This window comes from Coturnix japonica, chromosome 1 (genome assembly GCF_054131305.1).
Source record: "Coturnix japonica strain WE chromosome 1, WE-NBRP24, whole genome shotgun sequence".
Classification (NCBI taxonomy): domain Eukaryota; kingdom Metazoa; phylum Chordata; class Aves; order Galliformes; family Phasianidae; genus Coturnix; species Coturnix japonica.
The window spans coordinates 13,514,108-13,532,013 of NC_140663.1; the positions used below are offsets into that span (position 1 = coordinate 13,514,108).

Genomic DNA, 17,906 nt, shown 5'->3' on the forward strand with positions numbered 1-17,906 from the left:
ATAATTTGGCTGTGACTTGTTCTGAGTCAGAAGAAACATTTAGAAACAAAGGAAAGTTCTGAAAGTAAAAAATTATTAGAATGAAAAATTATAAACATTATTAGTGGAGAGGAGCTCTAAATAAATACCTTCTATACCTTCCATTAAAACACACCAACAATGAAAACAGCTAGAGATGACATGAGTGAGAATTTCTTTTTTTCTTAAGAAAAGAAGTCAGTGCAAACATGATCATGATTCAAAATAAGACTTAATGGCTTTAACACTTTAAAATCCAGCTATATGTACCTATAGAGGCAAAAATTTCCAGAAATGAGATTTTATGGATATGCATTAAAGTCTATATTTGAGACCATAGGTGAAACTGTGCTGGTCTGGGTAAGTGCTAGGGGACGTACAGGTTTCAGAGCAGCCAGGCAGAGGTATGGTTGCTCAGCATCTCCTCTTTAAGAGCTGATAAAACATGAATTAGGGAAGGTTTAACAGATATGAACTTCCTTCTCCCATAAACAACCAATGGAATGCAAAACTAGGTCTGGGAGAGTTTATTTCTCTTTAGGACATAGCCAAACCTGCATAATATATTAGATTTATGCACAGGAATAACCTTTCGGCTGAAGGATACCAGAAGTTTGGATTAGGAGTAGCTAATTAAACTGATTTCTTCCAGCCTTTGAGTCTCTCGAGAGCCATATTTTCCACAATAATGAGATAATTACTGCAGATGGACACTTTTCTCTTTTCCAAAACTGAACTATTCAAAGAGTTAAAAACACTATAGACATTTACACTCTTTAATTATGGAAGTGATGTTGGAGCTACATAGTTAAAGCTGAACTTTATTTTGCAGTTAAAGTGAGGGTTTAGCAGGGGCTTTTGGTTTTGATACATGAAGAATACAATTTCCTGACCAGGGCAATAGCTGTTGTAGGGCTGACAAGTAAATCAGACAATTAATTTAGGCATTAAATTGAGTTTTAAAGCATGTCCTTAAAGGATGTTACCATTTGAGATCATATATTCTATGTCCCTCAGTTTTGTATTTAAACTCCAATAAATTTTTAATTAAAATTCCTTTGAATTATTGCTCAAGGAAGGGCTGTTTCAGTTGCATTTCTATCTCTTGTGTGTAGTAACTGAAAGTTTTTTTTGGTTTTGTTTTTTTTTTTTTGCCTTAAGCAGAACCTGAGGGGATAACATTTTCTAAGAGAAAGGGGAAGAATTCCCTTCTAAAATGGCTGCAATCTTCCTTCATTCTAAATAATACAAAGCAGATAGCTGCTCCCAATTAGGGGCATTCCACTAAGCACACTAACCTCCTTTTATTCACAGTTGGCTGCTGAGCAGAGTTCTTCACTGGCATCTCAGAGTTTTCCAGCTATTATTACTTCCTGGTATGGAAAGCCACCATTCTACCCAGGCACAGTTTAGGCCTCCCTTCATTGAGCTCAATGGCCATTGATGGCCATCCTGGGAATAGAAACTAGCAGTTTCCCTGTAACTGGCAGTGGTGGGATTACCTTTGGACCATGATGGTGGCAGGAGGGGTGGGCTGCAGGATGTGAGCTGCTGGTGATTTCACATCCACGGGGAACAGAGGAGTTTGGCCACTTGGTGAGGAGAACTTGAGCTACTTTGCACCAGGCTGACATAAAACATCCTCAGCTGACATTGGGTCTGAAGAGAGGACTAACAAGGTTGGATGTGTCCCAACTCTGGACTGGATGATCTTTTAGGTCCTTTCCAACCTTGTGATTCTATGATTCCAATGTTTTTGCAGTGTGCGTTAATAACATCAAATTGTTCTAAAATGTAGAAGTAGAAAACATAACATGAGATAAAGGAAGTGTAACCTCTGTTTTTAGGATCCGTTTATAAGCAAGGATGAAGAACCAGGTACTTACAGGCCATATGACCTCGGACAGGAAATGGGAGTCTGGATAAACAACTCCGACGGCGTAACTCCTGCTATTGGAAAGGTCAGTCTACTAAATTCTCTTAAGTGCTCTTAAGTGCTTAATCTGCTGTTGCTTGAAAGTGTTAAAGAAGAAGTATAGCAGAAATGAAAAAGTATCTGAACATTTGTACTTCTGTACTCTAGTCCTTGCCTCCTGGATACTCAGTGTTTCCTGACTACACCAACCCCAGGACAGTGGAATGGTGGACCCAGCTGTGTCTGGAGTTTAAGGATGTCCTTGACTACGACGGGATCTGGATTGTAAGTCTGAATATATTTGCCTTCCTTTCTTTTCAAAACAGAAAACATGGCTTTTGACGTGTCTTGCTCTCTTTATTAAAGGATATGAACGAACCATCCAATGACTTAACAGGCCAACTTCCTGGATGTGCTGCTAATGATATCAATAACCCTCCTTACATTCCTAGTGAGTAAAGTTTTTTTTGCAAATATCTTTCATAAACCCTTGGGAAAATTTTCTTTCTTTTCTTTTTCCAAGTGCATTGCTACAGATTCATTCAGGACACAATTGTCTCAGCTTCAGCAGAGTATCAAAAATACCTTCTTTGGTCACCAGGGCAGCCTTGCAACAGAACTAGAAGAACAGCCTTCCCTGATGAGCAACAGGTCTGCTCCATAGAAAGGGAGAGATAGCTATAGACTTAAATGGAGATTGATGGAAGGAGTAACTCCTCTGTCTTGCCATCATCTCTGCGGGTCCCAGGGCTGGGCAGGCCCTGACTTTTCTACAACTCGTGACAAGAAAGGTTGCATATCCCCAATGCCTTCATTATTTTTTCCTTCAGGAAAAAAAATTAAATAAATAAGTAAATCCAGTCCTTTATTAGACACGAGCTATAGGCTAAAATTAAATTTTAAAATGCCCAGGCCTATGGGAGTCTGTTAAGAAGGGAAACACCTCTTCCAGTAGCTGAGATAATGGCTCGCTCATTATCCCTCTGGAAGCCCTGAGTGCTTACAATTAGTGCCAGTGCTCCAGCCAACATTACTCCAAGAAAGCCCTGCTTCCTGATCAAGGCTAAAGTACAGCAGGAAGCTGGGACAGAAATGAGGTATTGACAGCGAAGTACAGGAAATGTCCTCTTTTCCTCTTCAGACTGTTGTAATGTCATGTGAATTCCTCCTGTAATTTATGAAAGCTCATTTCGCTCAGTGTACAAAAAAAACCTTAAACATAACAAAAGCATGACATAAAATAATAAAAACATCGTAAATTATTGAAACCAGAAGCAGAGCTTTGAAATACAAGTTTGATGTTTGTTCCCTTCTGGGGGAAGCTGTTGGTTGTAATGGCCATATTTCAGCACTGTAGGTCTTGATCAAGTTCTCTTGTGCAGATGCACCTCCTTCTTCTTGCAGTTCATAGTGTTGGTCTTCGTTCTGCAGACAGAAGCCTGAGGCATTTATTCCAAGGTGTAGGAGGGCTGTTACCTGATGTTTTCTATCAATACTTAAGTGCTTCCTATTGTTTTCCACTTTATGCCAACACTGTGTGTGCCCTCAGTTGTCCACACCTCTGTCTGGTGCAAGTGTACAGTGGTGGGACCTGGGCAGCTCAGCCCAACAAGAAGTTAGAAGCTCCCTAAGTGGGGCTTTTGGAGCTCACTGTTGTGGTGGGCACCTGACCTTGCAACAGTCCCACTCAGTGCCTCAGGTGTTTGGCAATGCAGCCTTCAGTTTCCTTTTCTATATCATAACCACAATCACTTGGACCCATGGTTTGACCTTCTGAAAACAAAAGTCCTTCAAATCAATTTTCTTTAAAACACTTCAAAGTGGAGCTTAATGTGCAGTCTGTGGTACTGAGGCAGAATGGAGAGTATTCAGAATAAGAAAGAAACACAAAGATATGACTTATGCGGCAGCATTTGCTTTCACATTCAGCCACCATTTTACAGGGCTCATAACTGAGTGTCACTAGGACATTAAGTGTAACTTTTGCTGGAATCTCAGTGTATTCTTTAATACTGTTCCAGTAAAGGATTCTTGGAAATTGCCTACAAATAAAAGTATTTCTGATGCAGATCAGCCACGCTGGAGCCTTTTTGTCTAAAGATCCAAGCACAAGGATTCCAGCATTGGTGGCCCAGCAGAGCAGACGGGCTAATGGGGTTTCAGGTGCAGAGAAATGCACTTTGTAGTAAAGAACTGCAAACATACAAAGTGTGATTTGGCATCAAAGTTTCCTGCTCATTGATAAGTATTTACCATAGTGCTTGCGCTCAGTTAAGTATGCAAAGGAGATCTATTTGACAACCTCTTATTTATTTATTTGTGTGGTAGAGGATTTTGTAACACTTGCAACCCCATCTCTAAAAATAAAGCCACTGTATGACCCAAACGTCTGACCTGCCCAATTCCTGCTGAATTGCATACGGCATTTTCAGGGTGGCTACCTGCAGAGATGAGAATCACATTTTCCACACCAAATGGGTATTGCCAGCATCTCCTTAATGTGGGATCAAAGACCTGGCAGAATCTGTGCAGGCAATTCATATTTCTTCCCTTTGGCTCAGCTGGATCGGAGCTGTGCCAGCGAGGTCAGGGCTGCCCCTGACTGTTACTGAAGGCAAAAAGCTGCTGCTGCCTCCAGTGTCTGTGATCTGCTGATGGAGAGTTACTGCATAACCCATCCATGTGTGAATACATTCATTATGATGTCCTTGCTCTCTTCTGTGCAGAGTATCAAACCATAGCAGATGGCCTCCCAGGGACTGCTGCATTTCATGCTATTCCCTCCCCTGACAGTCCCTGCTCATTGCTCACGTGCTGCCTGGTGCTGTGACATCAGTCCTGCTGCCTTCTAAGTCTTAAGGGAAAAAAGAGCCATGAGTTTTGCCACAGCAGGGCAGGGTCATGATGCCTACCTACATGTGCAGCTGAGCACTAATCCAAGCCTGGATGTCATGATTTTATGTGAACACACAAAGTTCTGTTGGCATCTGAATTTCTGTGATGATTTTGGTTTTTTAGTTATTTTTTTTTTCCTTGCTATTATGGAAAATCTGTAACCACGTGAAGAATATACATACATATTCTTACCTTAGCAATGCAGAAGTTTTCTCTCTGGCTATTACTGAGTACGTGATGCCTGTACAGATGTTCCAAATTACATAGAACATAGAATTCGAACCTCATTAGTAGGGGTTACTCCATACTGTCAGGTCACTTTTGCCTACAGCTGCGTGCTAACCTCCAATTGGTGAAGATCCCGCAGTTCTTCAGCTTTCCCTCTTTCCAGGTCCCTTGACATTTTCACTCCTAAAAGTGTAGAAACACAAAGAGATCTGAACTGTGACATGCAATGTTTTGTGTCCTTCTCAGGCATTACTGGTCGCTCCCTGTCTCAAAAGACTCTGTGCCCCGACTCCAAGACGTACCTGGGGGAGCACTACAACACGCACTCTCTGTTTGGCTGGTCACAGACTGCTCCAACTTTCCAGTAAGTTCTCTAAGTATTTCAGCGAGTGGGTTTCAGCTGATGGTGAGACATTTTAAAACCAGCTGCTGTTACCTGAGAAGTCTGTAATGGTAACTAGTAAGAAGCAGCTACACGTTTCACATGGCTGTTTGTCGTTAAGTATTTCAAGAAAAGAGACAGCAGAGGAAGTGGAATCTTTTCCACTTCTATTTTTCTCAGCTATAATCAGCTCTTCAATTGCTTCTTTCCTGCAAGGAAAGCAAGATGTTCCCATCCAGTGTTAGAGCTGTTCCCATCACAGAGCAGCACCAGGGAGATTCCTCCATCCCTTCACTACCGTGGCCCAAGCGGAGGAGCTTCGTGGCTGCTGGTGAAGGATCTGTACTCAGCTTCCCAGCTGCTGCTGGAGCCGCCTCTGATCTTGGCAGGCAGCATTTTGCATCTTGCCTGGGGCTCTGTGGTTACATGGCTGAGCTGCACTGCAGCAGGGTTGTTGTAGGCTACTGTAAAGCTGACCCTTTGCTACGGGGAAGCACGCAAAATGGGCTTGCACAGTCAGACTCCACTGCTGCCGGGCTGGAGTGACACGGAAACTGACTGATTAAATCAAATGGACAAATCACGCTTTTTCCAGCAGAGAGCTAAGACATGGATATATTTAATGACAGAATGTAAGTGCCAAAGCAGGGGTCCTTGGGCTGGTTTATTTTAGCACTTAGCGCACATTTGCACCAATTGTATTGTGGAGGCATCCAGGGGAGGTGGCTAAGTGAACCTATTTAAGGTGTTGATGCACTTGCAGCTCTGTGCCAAGCCTGGGGGAAGGAGACCTCTGGGAAGAAGCCAGAAACAATCTGCTGGCTCCTGTGCAGCCCAGCTTCACTGAGCAGAGCAGAAAGCTCTCAGCCCTTACCCTTGCTGGCCATGCAGCCCAGACTTCCCAACATCCAAAGAGGTTCTCCCATCACAGGAGCCTCCACCGGGGCTGTCTTTCAGCCTCTTCCAAGGTGGTGAATATTTCTTGTTCCTGTGCTGCTTATTTTATTCTGCCTTACTTCCTTCAGGAGCAGAGAAAGCCATGAAAAGCACCAGTAGAGACAGGATTTGCTGCAGAGCTATGGAAATCTGATGAAAAATATTACATATTCATCTGAGTTTCCTTTCACGGCTGGTTGTATACCATTTCTGTACGCACTCTTCACCAATAATATAGTAAATTAAATTACTGATAGGAATATTTAGCAAACCAGCATCAGCTGTAGGATATTGGCTGAGATAAATGACACATTCACAATTGTATACAAAACAATTCCAAGAATTATGCTAATGAAGCCAGAGAATAGGAAATGTGTCATCTCACCCATGTCTGCAGTCAAATGGCTTGAATTTGTATACAACAAACTAACTACAATCAGCCTGTGCATAGCTTAGGGCCAAGAGCTATTCACACATAATATCCTGTAAGTAATTTCAGTCCACAAATATATTTGAGAACATTAGAATCACTTCAGCAATAATTCATGATAGATTGAAAATTATCCAATCAATTACGCGCTTTAAATTGTTTTGCGCAGATCTGGGTCATAGTTGCATTGATCCAATATTACCCTCATTAGCACCTACTTTTGCAGGCAGAGCCAAATTTGTACTGTACAGACAGAGCAAAGGACTGGTATGCAGGACACCCTTAAAAAGGTTCAGGAGAGATTCCTGCCCCCGCAGTGCTTAAAAATGCAGTTTATGCACAACATGGAGTTTCATGCAGTCACTGGGCTCCGTGGTGGCCCTACAACACAAACCAAGCAGGTCCCACTTGGTCAAGAATTGGATCTCTTGCTGTACTCAGCCCATAAGTATCATCTTTGTAAGCCTATATGGAAGAAGTTGAGTTTAGTGTGGTTTTGTATATTATTTGTGTTCTTTTTTCCTATGGAAGCAAATATTGATACATTTTAAAGCCCCCGTGCCACTAAAGAAGCAAAGACAAATGTTGGCCATCACAAACACGGGTGAGAGCTCTTGCACAGATCTCATTAAGCAAAGTGAGAAGGAAGTGGATGGTGAGCAGCACGGTTAATATTCCAGACTGGGATTTCTCAGATGACCTGAGGAGTTTTGTTTCCCAAATCCTAATAAAGCAGAATTGAACCAGAGTTATGGCAATCTATAATATTGCAATATCTAATTCCATGCAAAGATTATCCTATCTTGATCAACTTTTAAATAGGTTTGTTAATAAGGCATATTTCACTTCATTCATCATCTGATAGTGCAGCAAAATCACTTCTAAAAGGTGAGGAAAAATTCATTCTGGCAGCAATTCTGTAATGAAACCTCATAAATCAAATGATGAAGGAAGTCAGAAGAAAAAGTACAAGAAAGGGATGACATTTTGAAAGATTATGTGTTTGCTTTCTGTATTGATTTTAAATGTTGGTTTGGTGATATTTCTTTCTTTTTCCCTCTAACTTTTAAGTCCAGGATATTAGGACTTTATTTGCCAATACAATTCTCAAGATAAATCTTATATTGGGAAAAAAAAAAAAAAAAAAAAAAAAAGTGTATATTTTACTTCTTAAGAAATGGTTGGTCACTAAATAAAATGAGTTAATATAGAAATAATTTCGATTTAAATTTTCACTTTGAGACAATACTGAGAATAATTGAAGTGCAAAATAGTTTTTGGGAAGCCCAGGCATATCTGACACAAAGCGTTTCATGGATCAGATAGATTTTAATTGTTTGGTCACTGAGTAAAACTTCTCGTTGTTTGCAGCTTTGGAGCCACACTTTCACATGACTCATGTTAGAGCAGTGAACGTTTCAAGAATAACACCATCTCAGATGAAACTGTGCTGGAAAGCTCAGGCTGATCATCTGACCTTTTGGTTACCGCTCTCATTTTTAACCACCTTGTTGCATTTTGTCACAGCGTTGTCCAGCAGGCAACTGGGAAGCGGGCGTTTGTCCTGAGTCGGTCTACCTTTGTCGGCAGCGGGAAGCACGCTGCTCACTGGCTGGGTGACAACAACTCGAAGTGGAAGGACATGCACTACTCCATCATCGGCATGCTGGAGTTCAACCTCTTTGGCATCCCCTTTGTGAGTCTGAAGTCCTTCAGGCAATTGCTGGCTCGTCCCCAATATCACTTTAAATTAACTCAAATGTTTTCTAAAATAAGCTGCTTGAGATGGCCAGCACTAACAGCCTGCGCGGCGTAAGGAACTGTGGATTAGGGAAAGCTAAATGTCATCAATCTTGGCTGCTTGAAGAGAAACAAAAATAGCACTGCCAGCTTCAGATTAAATCACCGTGTGCCACCCCAAACAGACCTCATTACATGAAGTGTTTTATCGCTGAGCTACCTCTGTAGGTTTTTGACTGTGCAAGCTGGGCTGGAGGATCTGTACAATTACTGAAATATTTCAGATCTTCCATGGCGATGTGATGGCTCAAGGAGCCACTGCAATCTCAGTCCCAGCAAAATTTGTCATCACATCCCAAAGCATTCTCAGGAAGTCATCAGAAATCAGTATCTCTTTCCAACACATTGTTTTTATTAAGAATCTTCTGTGGGTTCTCAGTTTGGGCCACAATTACAAACACTTACACGATGGTGTTTTCTCTTCAGGTTGGTGCCGACATCTGTGGGTTTAACTCCAACACAACCTACGAGCTCTGTTTGCGCTGGACGCAGCTTGGCTCCTTCTACCCATTTTCCAGAAACCATAACGCAGAGGGAAATGCTGTAAGTAAATGAAGTTACGCAGAGCTGTAGCCTATTATTGCTATACTGACAAAGATGATCTGTATTACTTTCTCAGAAATTAACCTGTCATTCATGGGTAAGCTTAACTGGGTTATAAGGAGTGCTGCAATGCAAAGAGGAACTACACAGTGAAGTACATTTTTCCTATCCATAATTCAAACATTAGTTAGGAATTCTGAGAAAATGTGTAGTATCTAACATCTGAAAGCCCTGTAGAGGTAAGATTTTAGTGGGAGCAATTAGTAATAGGTGAATGGTTGGACTGGATGATCTTTTAGGTCTTTTCCAACCTTGGTGATTCTATGATTCATCTTCTTCATCTTGTATGGCATGAAATAATGCAGCCTCAGACCTGAGCTGTGGCTTCAACTTATCATGGAGTCCTTTCAAGTCTTGTCTCAGACAGAAGTATTGTCTTGTTTCTAATGATGAACTTTATAAGCACACTGTGTTACATGCAGCCTTGATGGAAAGTCTGTGCTCATTCCATAACTGCCCTTTTATTATTATTTTTTCCTTCTGTAAACTGGTCTGTGCAATATTGGGGTTAAGGTTATTAGCTAACCTTCAGCTTTCTTTACAGTCCTATCATCAAAATGTTGTAAAATTTATACCTCCCAGAAAGATCTTTTCTGCGTGAAAGTATGATGTCCACCCAGAAACAGAGCAAAGCAGGAACAATAACTTACAGTGATGTCCTTAAGAGAATCAGAATTTACTCTGTTGTGGAGCAAAGGAAGGCAGGAGCAGTGCCTTCTGCTGGGGTATAAGCACTATGGAGTCAGGGAAGATGACAAAGGAAAAGGAGCTCACCCTTCCTGATGAGTTGTGACAACTCAAGAAGAGTGTAATCTCTATCCAGAGATGCTGCTGACTCCTAAATGAGAGTAAGGAGGGTTTAGCTCTGTGGGTGAGCCATGCCTCTCATGCTCAACCACTGGTTCAGGCCGTGACCTGGCAGTTCCAGTGCACCTGTCATCTGCAATAATTCCTGAGATGTGCTGGTATTTCTCTCTAGGAGGATGAGTGGCTGTAGGGCTTTAGGTGCTGTTACAGATAACTATTTTCTATTTACTGCTGTTTACTATAATCAAAGGACCCTTATCTGTGTAGGTCCACTTGTCCCTTTGGGCATGCAAACTGGGATGTGACCCGGGCGAGTGAGCGTTATTAACATTCGCAGGATTTAATAGGCAATTTAATAGGGAAAGTGAGGAGAGCTGCGACTCAGCTCTGACCTAATGACAGGAGTATCAGAGGATACATTGGGTTTTATTGGACCACTTAAAGCCATTTAAAACATCGTGTTCTCTGACAGAGATGAACACGGCGTTTTGGTGACTCAGCACCACCTCAGAAGTCTGTTTTTTTCCTGAACTTTGGCAATATTTGTACAGTGTCAGATTTGCTACAGCAAAAATACACTGGAAATTTGGAAAAAGCAGATGGGTGTTCCAGAGCTCGGAGACAGCAGGAAAGATAATTCCAATGCAAACGTAGTAATGGAGAAATTTAATCTAAATATTGAGTTTAATTAGCATTAAGTTGAATGTTAAAATCAAACTGTAAACATCTACTTTGTCTATTCCACTGGGGATTTCAAATGGTTAATATTTTCTTGACTGAAAGGCACTGGATAGTATAAAAAGCTCCAGTGCTTCTGTTCCTCTTCTGTTCCGTTATCCTTGGAATATGTTATACACTGTGTGATTTGGATGAGAAAACCAAATCTCATGGGAGAATTTTGTGCAGGCAAAAGGGAGCTTGATGCCTTATTGCTAAGGCCAATTTAGGGCTGGTAAACTTAAGACAAAGGGATTGGAAGAGATAAAGCCCCAGCACTACCATGGGCTGTGTGCTCCATGTCAAGTTGCAGGGGACAGACAGCTTGGCTTTGAAATGGATCCAAAATGTCTGCCTGATGGTGGGATCCAGCATGCACGCCCTTTCTGCTCCAGAGAGCATCTCCGTGCATGGGGGATGCAAAGTGATGGGCACAGGAGGAGATCCGAAGCTGAGGTTTGTGTGTTCAGAGAGGATTTTTCCCCATTGAAGGAAGCAGTTTTGGTCTTTCCTATTAACTTTTGCAAGGCCATGAGTTTACTCCCACTTTTCATCCTTGTATATACAAATATTTGTATATACAAATATTTATAAAATTATGATGTTTTTGCCTTTGTTTGCAGGCTCTCTTCCTTCTCTTTTTCCTCTGTTTCTCTTTCTCTGTACCAAAGGGCAGTTGTAGTTCCTAATGCATCTTCCAAATCATCATTTTTGCTTATATAAATATTCACTTTCATAGGATTATACCAGCAACAGCTTCCCTTTGAATGCACTCGGCTTCCTCTGTTGAATTTGCATCCATTGTTATAACTCTCACTGCAAATCAAAGCTTTTCCTTCACAGGCTCAAGATCCAGCAGTCTTTGGAGCACAGTTTGCCAAGATAGCTCGATCTGCGCTCCGGATCAGATACTCCCTGCTACCGTACCTCTACACCTTGTTCTTCGAGTCTCACGTCCATGGCAACACGGTGGTGCGGTCGCTGATGCATGAGTAAGTTTGGAGTCTCTCTTTCTTATCCCGTTTTACTCACAGTAGTTGAGCTTCTGTGAATTAACAACTCGACGCCTGCCTGATAATAATGATGGCAAGATCATTGCATGCTCTCTCTTAAAAAGAGCAATTTAGAAAGGAAATCTAATCTGAATATATGCAACAGAAATAACTTTTAATAGATGTGATGGGTATGAATTAAAATATTGCCTATATATGTTTCTACTGAAAAAGAGCTTAGTGAAATAGTAAGAAAGTTCTAGTTCTAGGCAGACATGCAGTCTTCTCTTTTAAAGTTAGGAGTCGCATACCTATATTTTCTGTACTTGAATCAGATCTGTGACATCTGTGTTCTGGCACAGAACATCAGGAAAGCCTCATGAAGAGAAGGCTCCATTTTCCAATCATCTTTCAGTTTCTCATTTGCATCTGCATGCTATGTGTGATACCTGCATCTGTGTCCACAAATGGCACAGGGAAAACAGAGACATTAAAACATAGAAGCAGGTGCACTGAGAAGATTAATAAACACGTGCTGAAAAAACACTGGGAAAATGCAACCTCAGTTTTTGGAACAGCCCTTTTTTTCCTTCTTCTTGGAAGAATGTGAGGTCTAGTTTTTCTCTTGGCACCTTTAATTGGTTTTCTACCTTCCTTTGGTAAATTTTCTATTTCAGAATATGTTATGCAAAATCGTGAGCAAAAGGAGTGCAAATAGTGCATGTGAAAGGCTACTGCCCAGAGCTCTGCCACAGTTCATTCGTATCGGTGCAAGTTACATCCTGATCTATTTAATGTTCCTTTTCCCTTTGGGTTAAAAACATTTTGGTTAAAGGGTAAGGCAGTTTTGCAAATTAAACTGAGATTACTCTAAAGTGCAGATCATGCTAATACAGAATGATAATGCACGAAATCTATTTTGCCTACTCAATGTAATTGCAAACTGATTGGTTTTAAAGTCAGAATCCTTCCTCTTTTCAGTCTGCTACCTTATTTGAGAGCGTAACATCTGAGAGCAGTTTGGTAGGGACTCCTGTCTTATGAGAGGTTTTATGTTCTTTCAAGGACTCATAATAGTATATTTGGTTAATCAGATTTATGTGAATATTGGGAATGACCACGTTACTTTGGGAATTGTATTAACTAATCTCTGCTAATAGTGCATGACTTCAGTGATGTTAAGGCTGCCCATCTGTCCATTCCCCGTCTATTTTATCTGTACTCTACTTGGGCTCATCTGAATTACTGAATTTATAAATGTGCTTTTATTTCCATTGTAGAACAGCCTCAGAGGCACCAGCTGAAACTCCTGTTGAGTGAGGCTAAGCCAGAAGATGCACTCCCACCATTAACTGACCATTAGCTGCCATTAGCTGTGGTACCAGACTGAGATTTTTACTGGAAGTAAAACCTCTAAAAGGCAGGAAGGGAGTGCAGAGATCATGAGATCAGTGCAGACCTGTCCTACCCAGGTCCCATCCTAGTGGCCGTATCACTTGCTGATGTTGCCATAGCTGGAACCTGAAATTGCTTAAAATATTTCCTACTGTAATTACTTAGTTGTGATTACTATTGTTACTTAGTAAGTATTTCTTACTATTTCTAATTAAGGCTCCTTGGTTTCGAGTGTCTGTTCAAGCAAAGAAAGTGACTGAGATGCTAACATGTGGAGAAATGTGGGCTTTAGAGAAACAGAATTGTTGAGGTCCAGGTGATGGAATTTTACATCAAATCTTTCTGTTTCTTGTAACAAACATAGAGGACAGCTAAGAAAACTGTATTAGCTCTTTGGGTAAAGCTGTAATGAGTTCACAGCCCTCACCACAAAAACAACTCTAGCCAGGCAGAGTCTCCGAGCAATACCTATTTCATGCGGTCATTTCAGACTTTTCATTTCATTTCAAACGTTTAGGTGTTCACTTCAAACAACAAACAGGAACAGAATCCCAGCAGATGCCTTTGTATGTTTTAAGTGTCTCATGCAGAGGTTTTCATTTGGTGAACCAGAGATGCTGGCAGCTTGGCTGTCCAAAAAGACCTGGGGGTAATAATCCATTATTGCGCTCCTGGAGGGGAGAGCTCTGCTTAATAGCCTACCAGGGGGGAAGTAAAACAGCAGAGAGGCTGCTATCTAACCGTGGGAAGCATGGAGATGGAATGCAGCGTCTTTCATAGATCACGAACACGCTGCGCTTAATGGCTTATGTTTTCAAAATGGGAGAATTCATTTGTTTGCTGAATTTGTGGTTGCTGTAATTGCAAAAGGAAGCAGCGCTTAGTGAGATGGTGAGATGCTTCTTCCCAAGCTCAAGTAAGATGATCGGCTTCCCTGCTGTCAGTATTTCTCAATCAGATTTTCCCCCGAAACCTCCCACAACAAAATGAATTGAAACAATATTCTGATTTTATTACAGTGAAATTAAAAATACTGGGAGAAGTTGATGAGAAGACAGAAAAACGAACATATTGCTTTTCAGATATCTGTAGTCCAGGCGACTTCTGAGCGCATCCCAGGAGGAGATCCACGTTCTCTGGGCAGCTGTGCTTCCCAGTGTTCAGGTGGCACCTCTGGGTGCCAGTGTGCGCCCCTGGGTTCTTGTCCTGACAGAATCCAAGCTGGTTGTTTCCACATGTGTTAGATCCTAGAGCAAAGTGTTCTGCCTCTTCTTTGTTCTCTCTCCTGGTTCCAGTCTGTGGCTTCCATGAGCCCAAATCCAGCCTTCCCCTACACAGTGTGCCAGCTGCATCCATGCATTGCATCCTCCCAGGCCCAGAAGAGGACACTGCATTAAGGAAGCAGATTTCTCGTGGCACACAGTAATAATGAGACATGTTGCAAGTTTGATAAAAATGAGATTTAACATTGTGTATTTATTTCTCTTTTGACACCAGATTTACCTCTGATCAGCAGACTCACGGGACAGATACTGCCTTCCTTTGGGGACCTGCCTTTATGGTGGCTCCTGTTCTTCAAGAGGCAAGTACCATAATTTAAAAATGCCATCACACAAGTATAAAAGCAATCTGCTTAGGGCATTCCATGACATTCAGGGATTGTTTCCTCATGTCTACCCATTTCTTCCTTGCTCTGTCAGCTTGCAGAAGGCATTTCAAGCCAAGCCTAAGTAATGTCGGGCTGCCTGGTGCTGGAAGTGGGAGGGCACAGGTGAGGGCACAGCATTTCCCTGCCGTATTTTTTTTAATATAACCCTTGCAGCTCTGTGAATTTAAAATGCAACTCTAGTTCCTTCATGTATAACCGTTCCAGCTCCTCTGTGGCACTTCATTCATCAGTCCTTCATCTTCAGGCTCCCCCAGGTTTCTAAAGCCTTATGACTAACATGGAGATTTCACAGGGTCTCAGACCAGCAAGGTGATGAAAAATGTGGGATAAATCTTCCCATGAAGAGAGGGTGATGAGCCAGAGGTTGCTTCCTGCAAGTTAATGAATGAAAAGGATCATTATAAGGAAACATAAAATGATAGAGAATCTAGATTAGGAGTTCTTCGTGTTTTTGGAGGACTGCAGCACAAAAGGAGGCAGCTGGTGGCCTTATGAGGAAGCAGTGTTTTGGGAGCAACACCTCGCTGGGTATATGGTGGCAGCCAGGGCTTGTGCCCACAAGCAGGGCACAGGGCAGAGGTGGCCTGCAGACCCCTTAACAAAGGTGCTTAACAAAGGTGCTTAAGACCCCTTAAAGGTGTTTAACAAATACGGTCAGCTGTCAGTTGCTCAGCAGACAGGGTACGCTACCCCACACTACTTGCTGCAGAGCTGAGACACTGTCCCTCAAACATCCAGCACTGCTGCTGTGGGAAGCAGGCCACAGGACAGGACACTCTTCAGTTTAGCAATTGCCATGTTCTGAGATTTGCATATATTGATAAATCATACACTTCTTGTCCTTCTGTTGGTTAATATGGAAAACAATCCCTATTGTGGTGAGCAGTGACTATCTCACAGCTCTTTTCCTTGACGCTTCATCTCCTCGCGGGGAATGACCATAACTCTGTAAAGCAGCATCTGCTTCAAGAAACAAAGCCAGTCTGTTTGTGAGAAAGAGCAGCTTGTGCCCACAGAAAAGAAATTTGCTTTGATTCTGACTTTTCCTAGAGCCATTAATTTAAAGTGCCTTCGGCATCATTTTATATCTGAAGACGATACCCTTCATGCAGCCAAATAAAGCGCGGCAATTGTGCAAATAGCAGTTTGTTCTCTAATATAATTTATCTACAACTTTAAATGGTTGCAAATAAGGAGAGCATCTGTGCGCCTTCCTTGTGGACCTTCCTCTCTGCCTACTCCTGCAGGCAATGGGCCTTGCTGCCACCCAGCCCTGCCCTGCAGAGCCTGCCGCAGGGCCTGCTGGCATTGCTCAGATCTTATGTCTGCAGGCCGTGGAGCTGTGTTCCAGGCCGAAATAACCCTCTAACACTGACTCATCCCACAGAACTGCAGTAAAACCCCCCAGACAGGATAAGGTCATCAATTTAGCATTATAGATTGGCCAGAAACCAGTCCATTGCTGCGATAATAATTCAGCCTTCATAGCCAAGATTTTATGTTATTAGAGGACTGAGTGTACATCTACCCATGCTCAAATATAATAAAGCTAATGTAATATCAGAAATGTAAAAAGAGACAGACTTCAATCATTTTATAACCATTACAGGGAGCGAGATCAGTGGATGTGTATTTCCCTGAGGCAACCTGGTTTGACTACTACACAGTAAGTATTCCTAAAATTCAGTTTCCTACATCTGTACAGAACTTTAGATGTCACAATTCCAGCCCAATAACTTTTAGCAATGCTCAGCGGTAATTTTACCTCAGCACCTGTGTTTAAGGAAACTAGAGCACAGAATCGGCACCAAGGTATCTGGGAGAGCAAATTGCACAGCTTTCAGTAGCGTTTTGTTTTCTATTTTTGGTTTTCGAAGCTCTGAAGACTCAGAGAGCTGACTTTTCAAGAACAGCCTAGAAATTCATGACACTGTCAAGGCTTCTTTTCTTTCTGTTCATCCTCAATTTATGCTGAAATTATTGTACCCAAATCCTCCCCTGTGTAGAAACAGACAGAAACCTGAGAAAGTGCTGCCAACAGTTTTGTGCACAGGATTTTGCACATGCATCATTCTTGACAGAAGGCATATTCACAGAGCAACATGGGGCTCCCTCCAGAAGATGCTTCAAGAGGTGCAGAATGAGCTGCTCCATAGAAGAAGCCCTTCTAGTTCCAGGGCCTGCACAGCTTGACCGCTCAAATGCCAACCTCAGTGCTGTGGTTCCCAAAGGGCTCAGTTCTGAGCTAACTGTGCTCTGCTGAAATCTGCAGGGTGAAAGCAGCACTGGACTCAGCAGTAGTTAGTTTGATGGTAAGAACTTTGGAAATCTGAGCCCAGGAGCATCAGGCTGCTGCTAGCTACCTTGAGCTGTGCTCCCAGAGATGTTCTGGGAGGAAATTCAGGCTTGTTTTTTAACGAGTGTTGCTTTGGGCATCTGCAGCATTTGGCTGGTGTCCTCATAGGGATGTTCATCCAACTCTTTCCCTTTTCTACTTTCATAAGGCCATGCTGCTGTAGGGTCAAGCAGTTTGCTCAGACCTCTTTGCTTTGTTCTCCCTGTGCTGGAGAGGGCATGGGGACATTGTCCTGATGTACTCCCCTGCCTGTGGGGCCTGCCCCACGTGTTATCAAAGTGCAATTCCCAGCACTTGGTACTTGTTTGCTGTACCCACCATTCTTGTCCAGAAGTAAGGCTGGATATAACCATAAGCTGTAAGTACCATCAACAGAGGGCAGGAGCCAAGTCCTCTTGTGACCTACTCTACCGACACCTGGTTTGGAGGGACTAAAACAGAAAGAAATTATGGAGAGAATTAATTCCAGTTGCCTACATCTATATGAGTTTCCATCTTTGAATGTAATAGTAAAGACTTGTCCTAAAAAGAAAAGCCTACAGTTTACATTCCCCAGTGATTATGAATCACTCACCTTACATTGAAATGTGACAGTTTCTGTATGCATAAAAAGAAGAAGCAAAGGTTTCTTTTGCTTTTTCCTTTGTGCCTTGATGAGTTTTTCCTTTTTTTTTTTTTTTTTTCCTTTCCACAGCATGCAGAGTAATGATACCATGTTTAAAGACGATTTGCTGTCTTTCATTCATGATGGTTGTGTCTTCAT

General features: G+C 42.1%; 1 protein-coding gene across 1 annotated transcript in view; it reads left to right on the forward strand.

The window, feature by feature from the left end:
- Positions 1-17,906, forward strand: part of LOC107308092 (sucrase-isomaltase, intestinal-like) — a 46,575-nt gene that overhangs the window by 21,219 nt on the left and 7,450 nt on the right. The window contains exons 10-18 of the mRNA XM_015851689.3: positions 1,866-1,979; positions 2,102-2,218; positions 2,300-2,384; positions 5,303-5,420; positions 8,332-8,500; positions 9,031-9,147; positions 11,575-11,723; positions 14,616-14,700; positions 16,397-16,453. Of these exons, the coding sequence (XP_015707175.2) occupies positions 1,866-1,979; positions 2,102-2,218; positions 2,300-2,384; positions 5,303-5,420; positions 8,332-8,500; positions 9,031-9,147; positions 11,575-11,723; positions 14,616-14,700; positions 16,397-16,453 (1,011 nt within the window). The remainder of the gene's footprint in view (positions 1-1,865; positions 1,980-2,101; positions 2,219-2,299; positions 2,385-5,302; positions 5,421-8,331; positions 8,501-9,030; positions 9,148-11,574; positions 11,724-14,615; positions 14,701-16,396; positions 16,454-17,906) is intronic.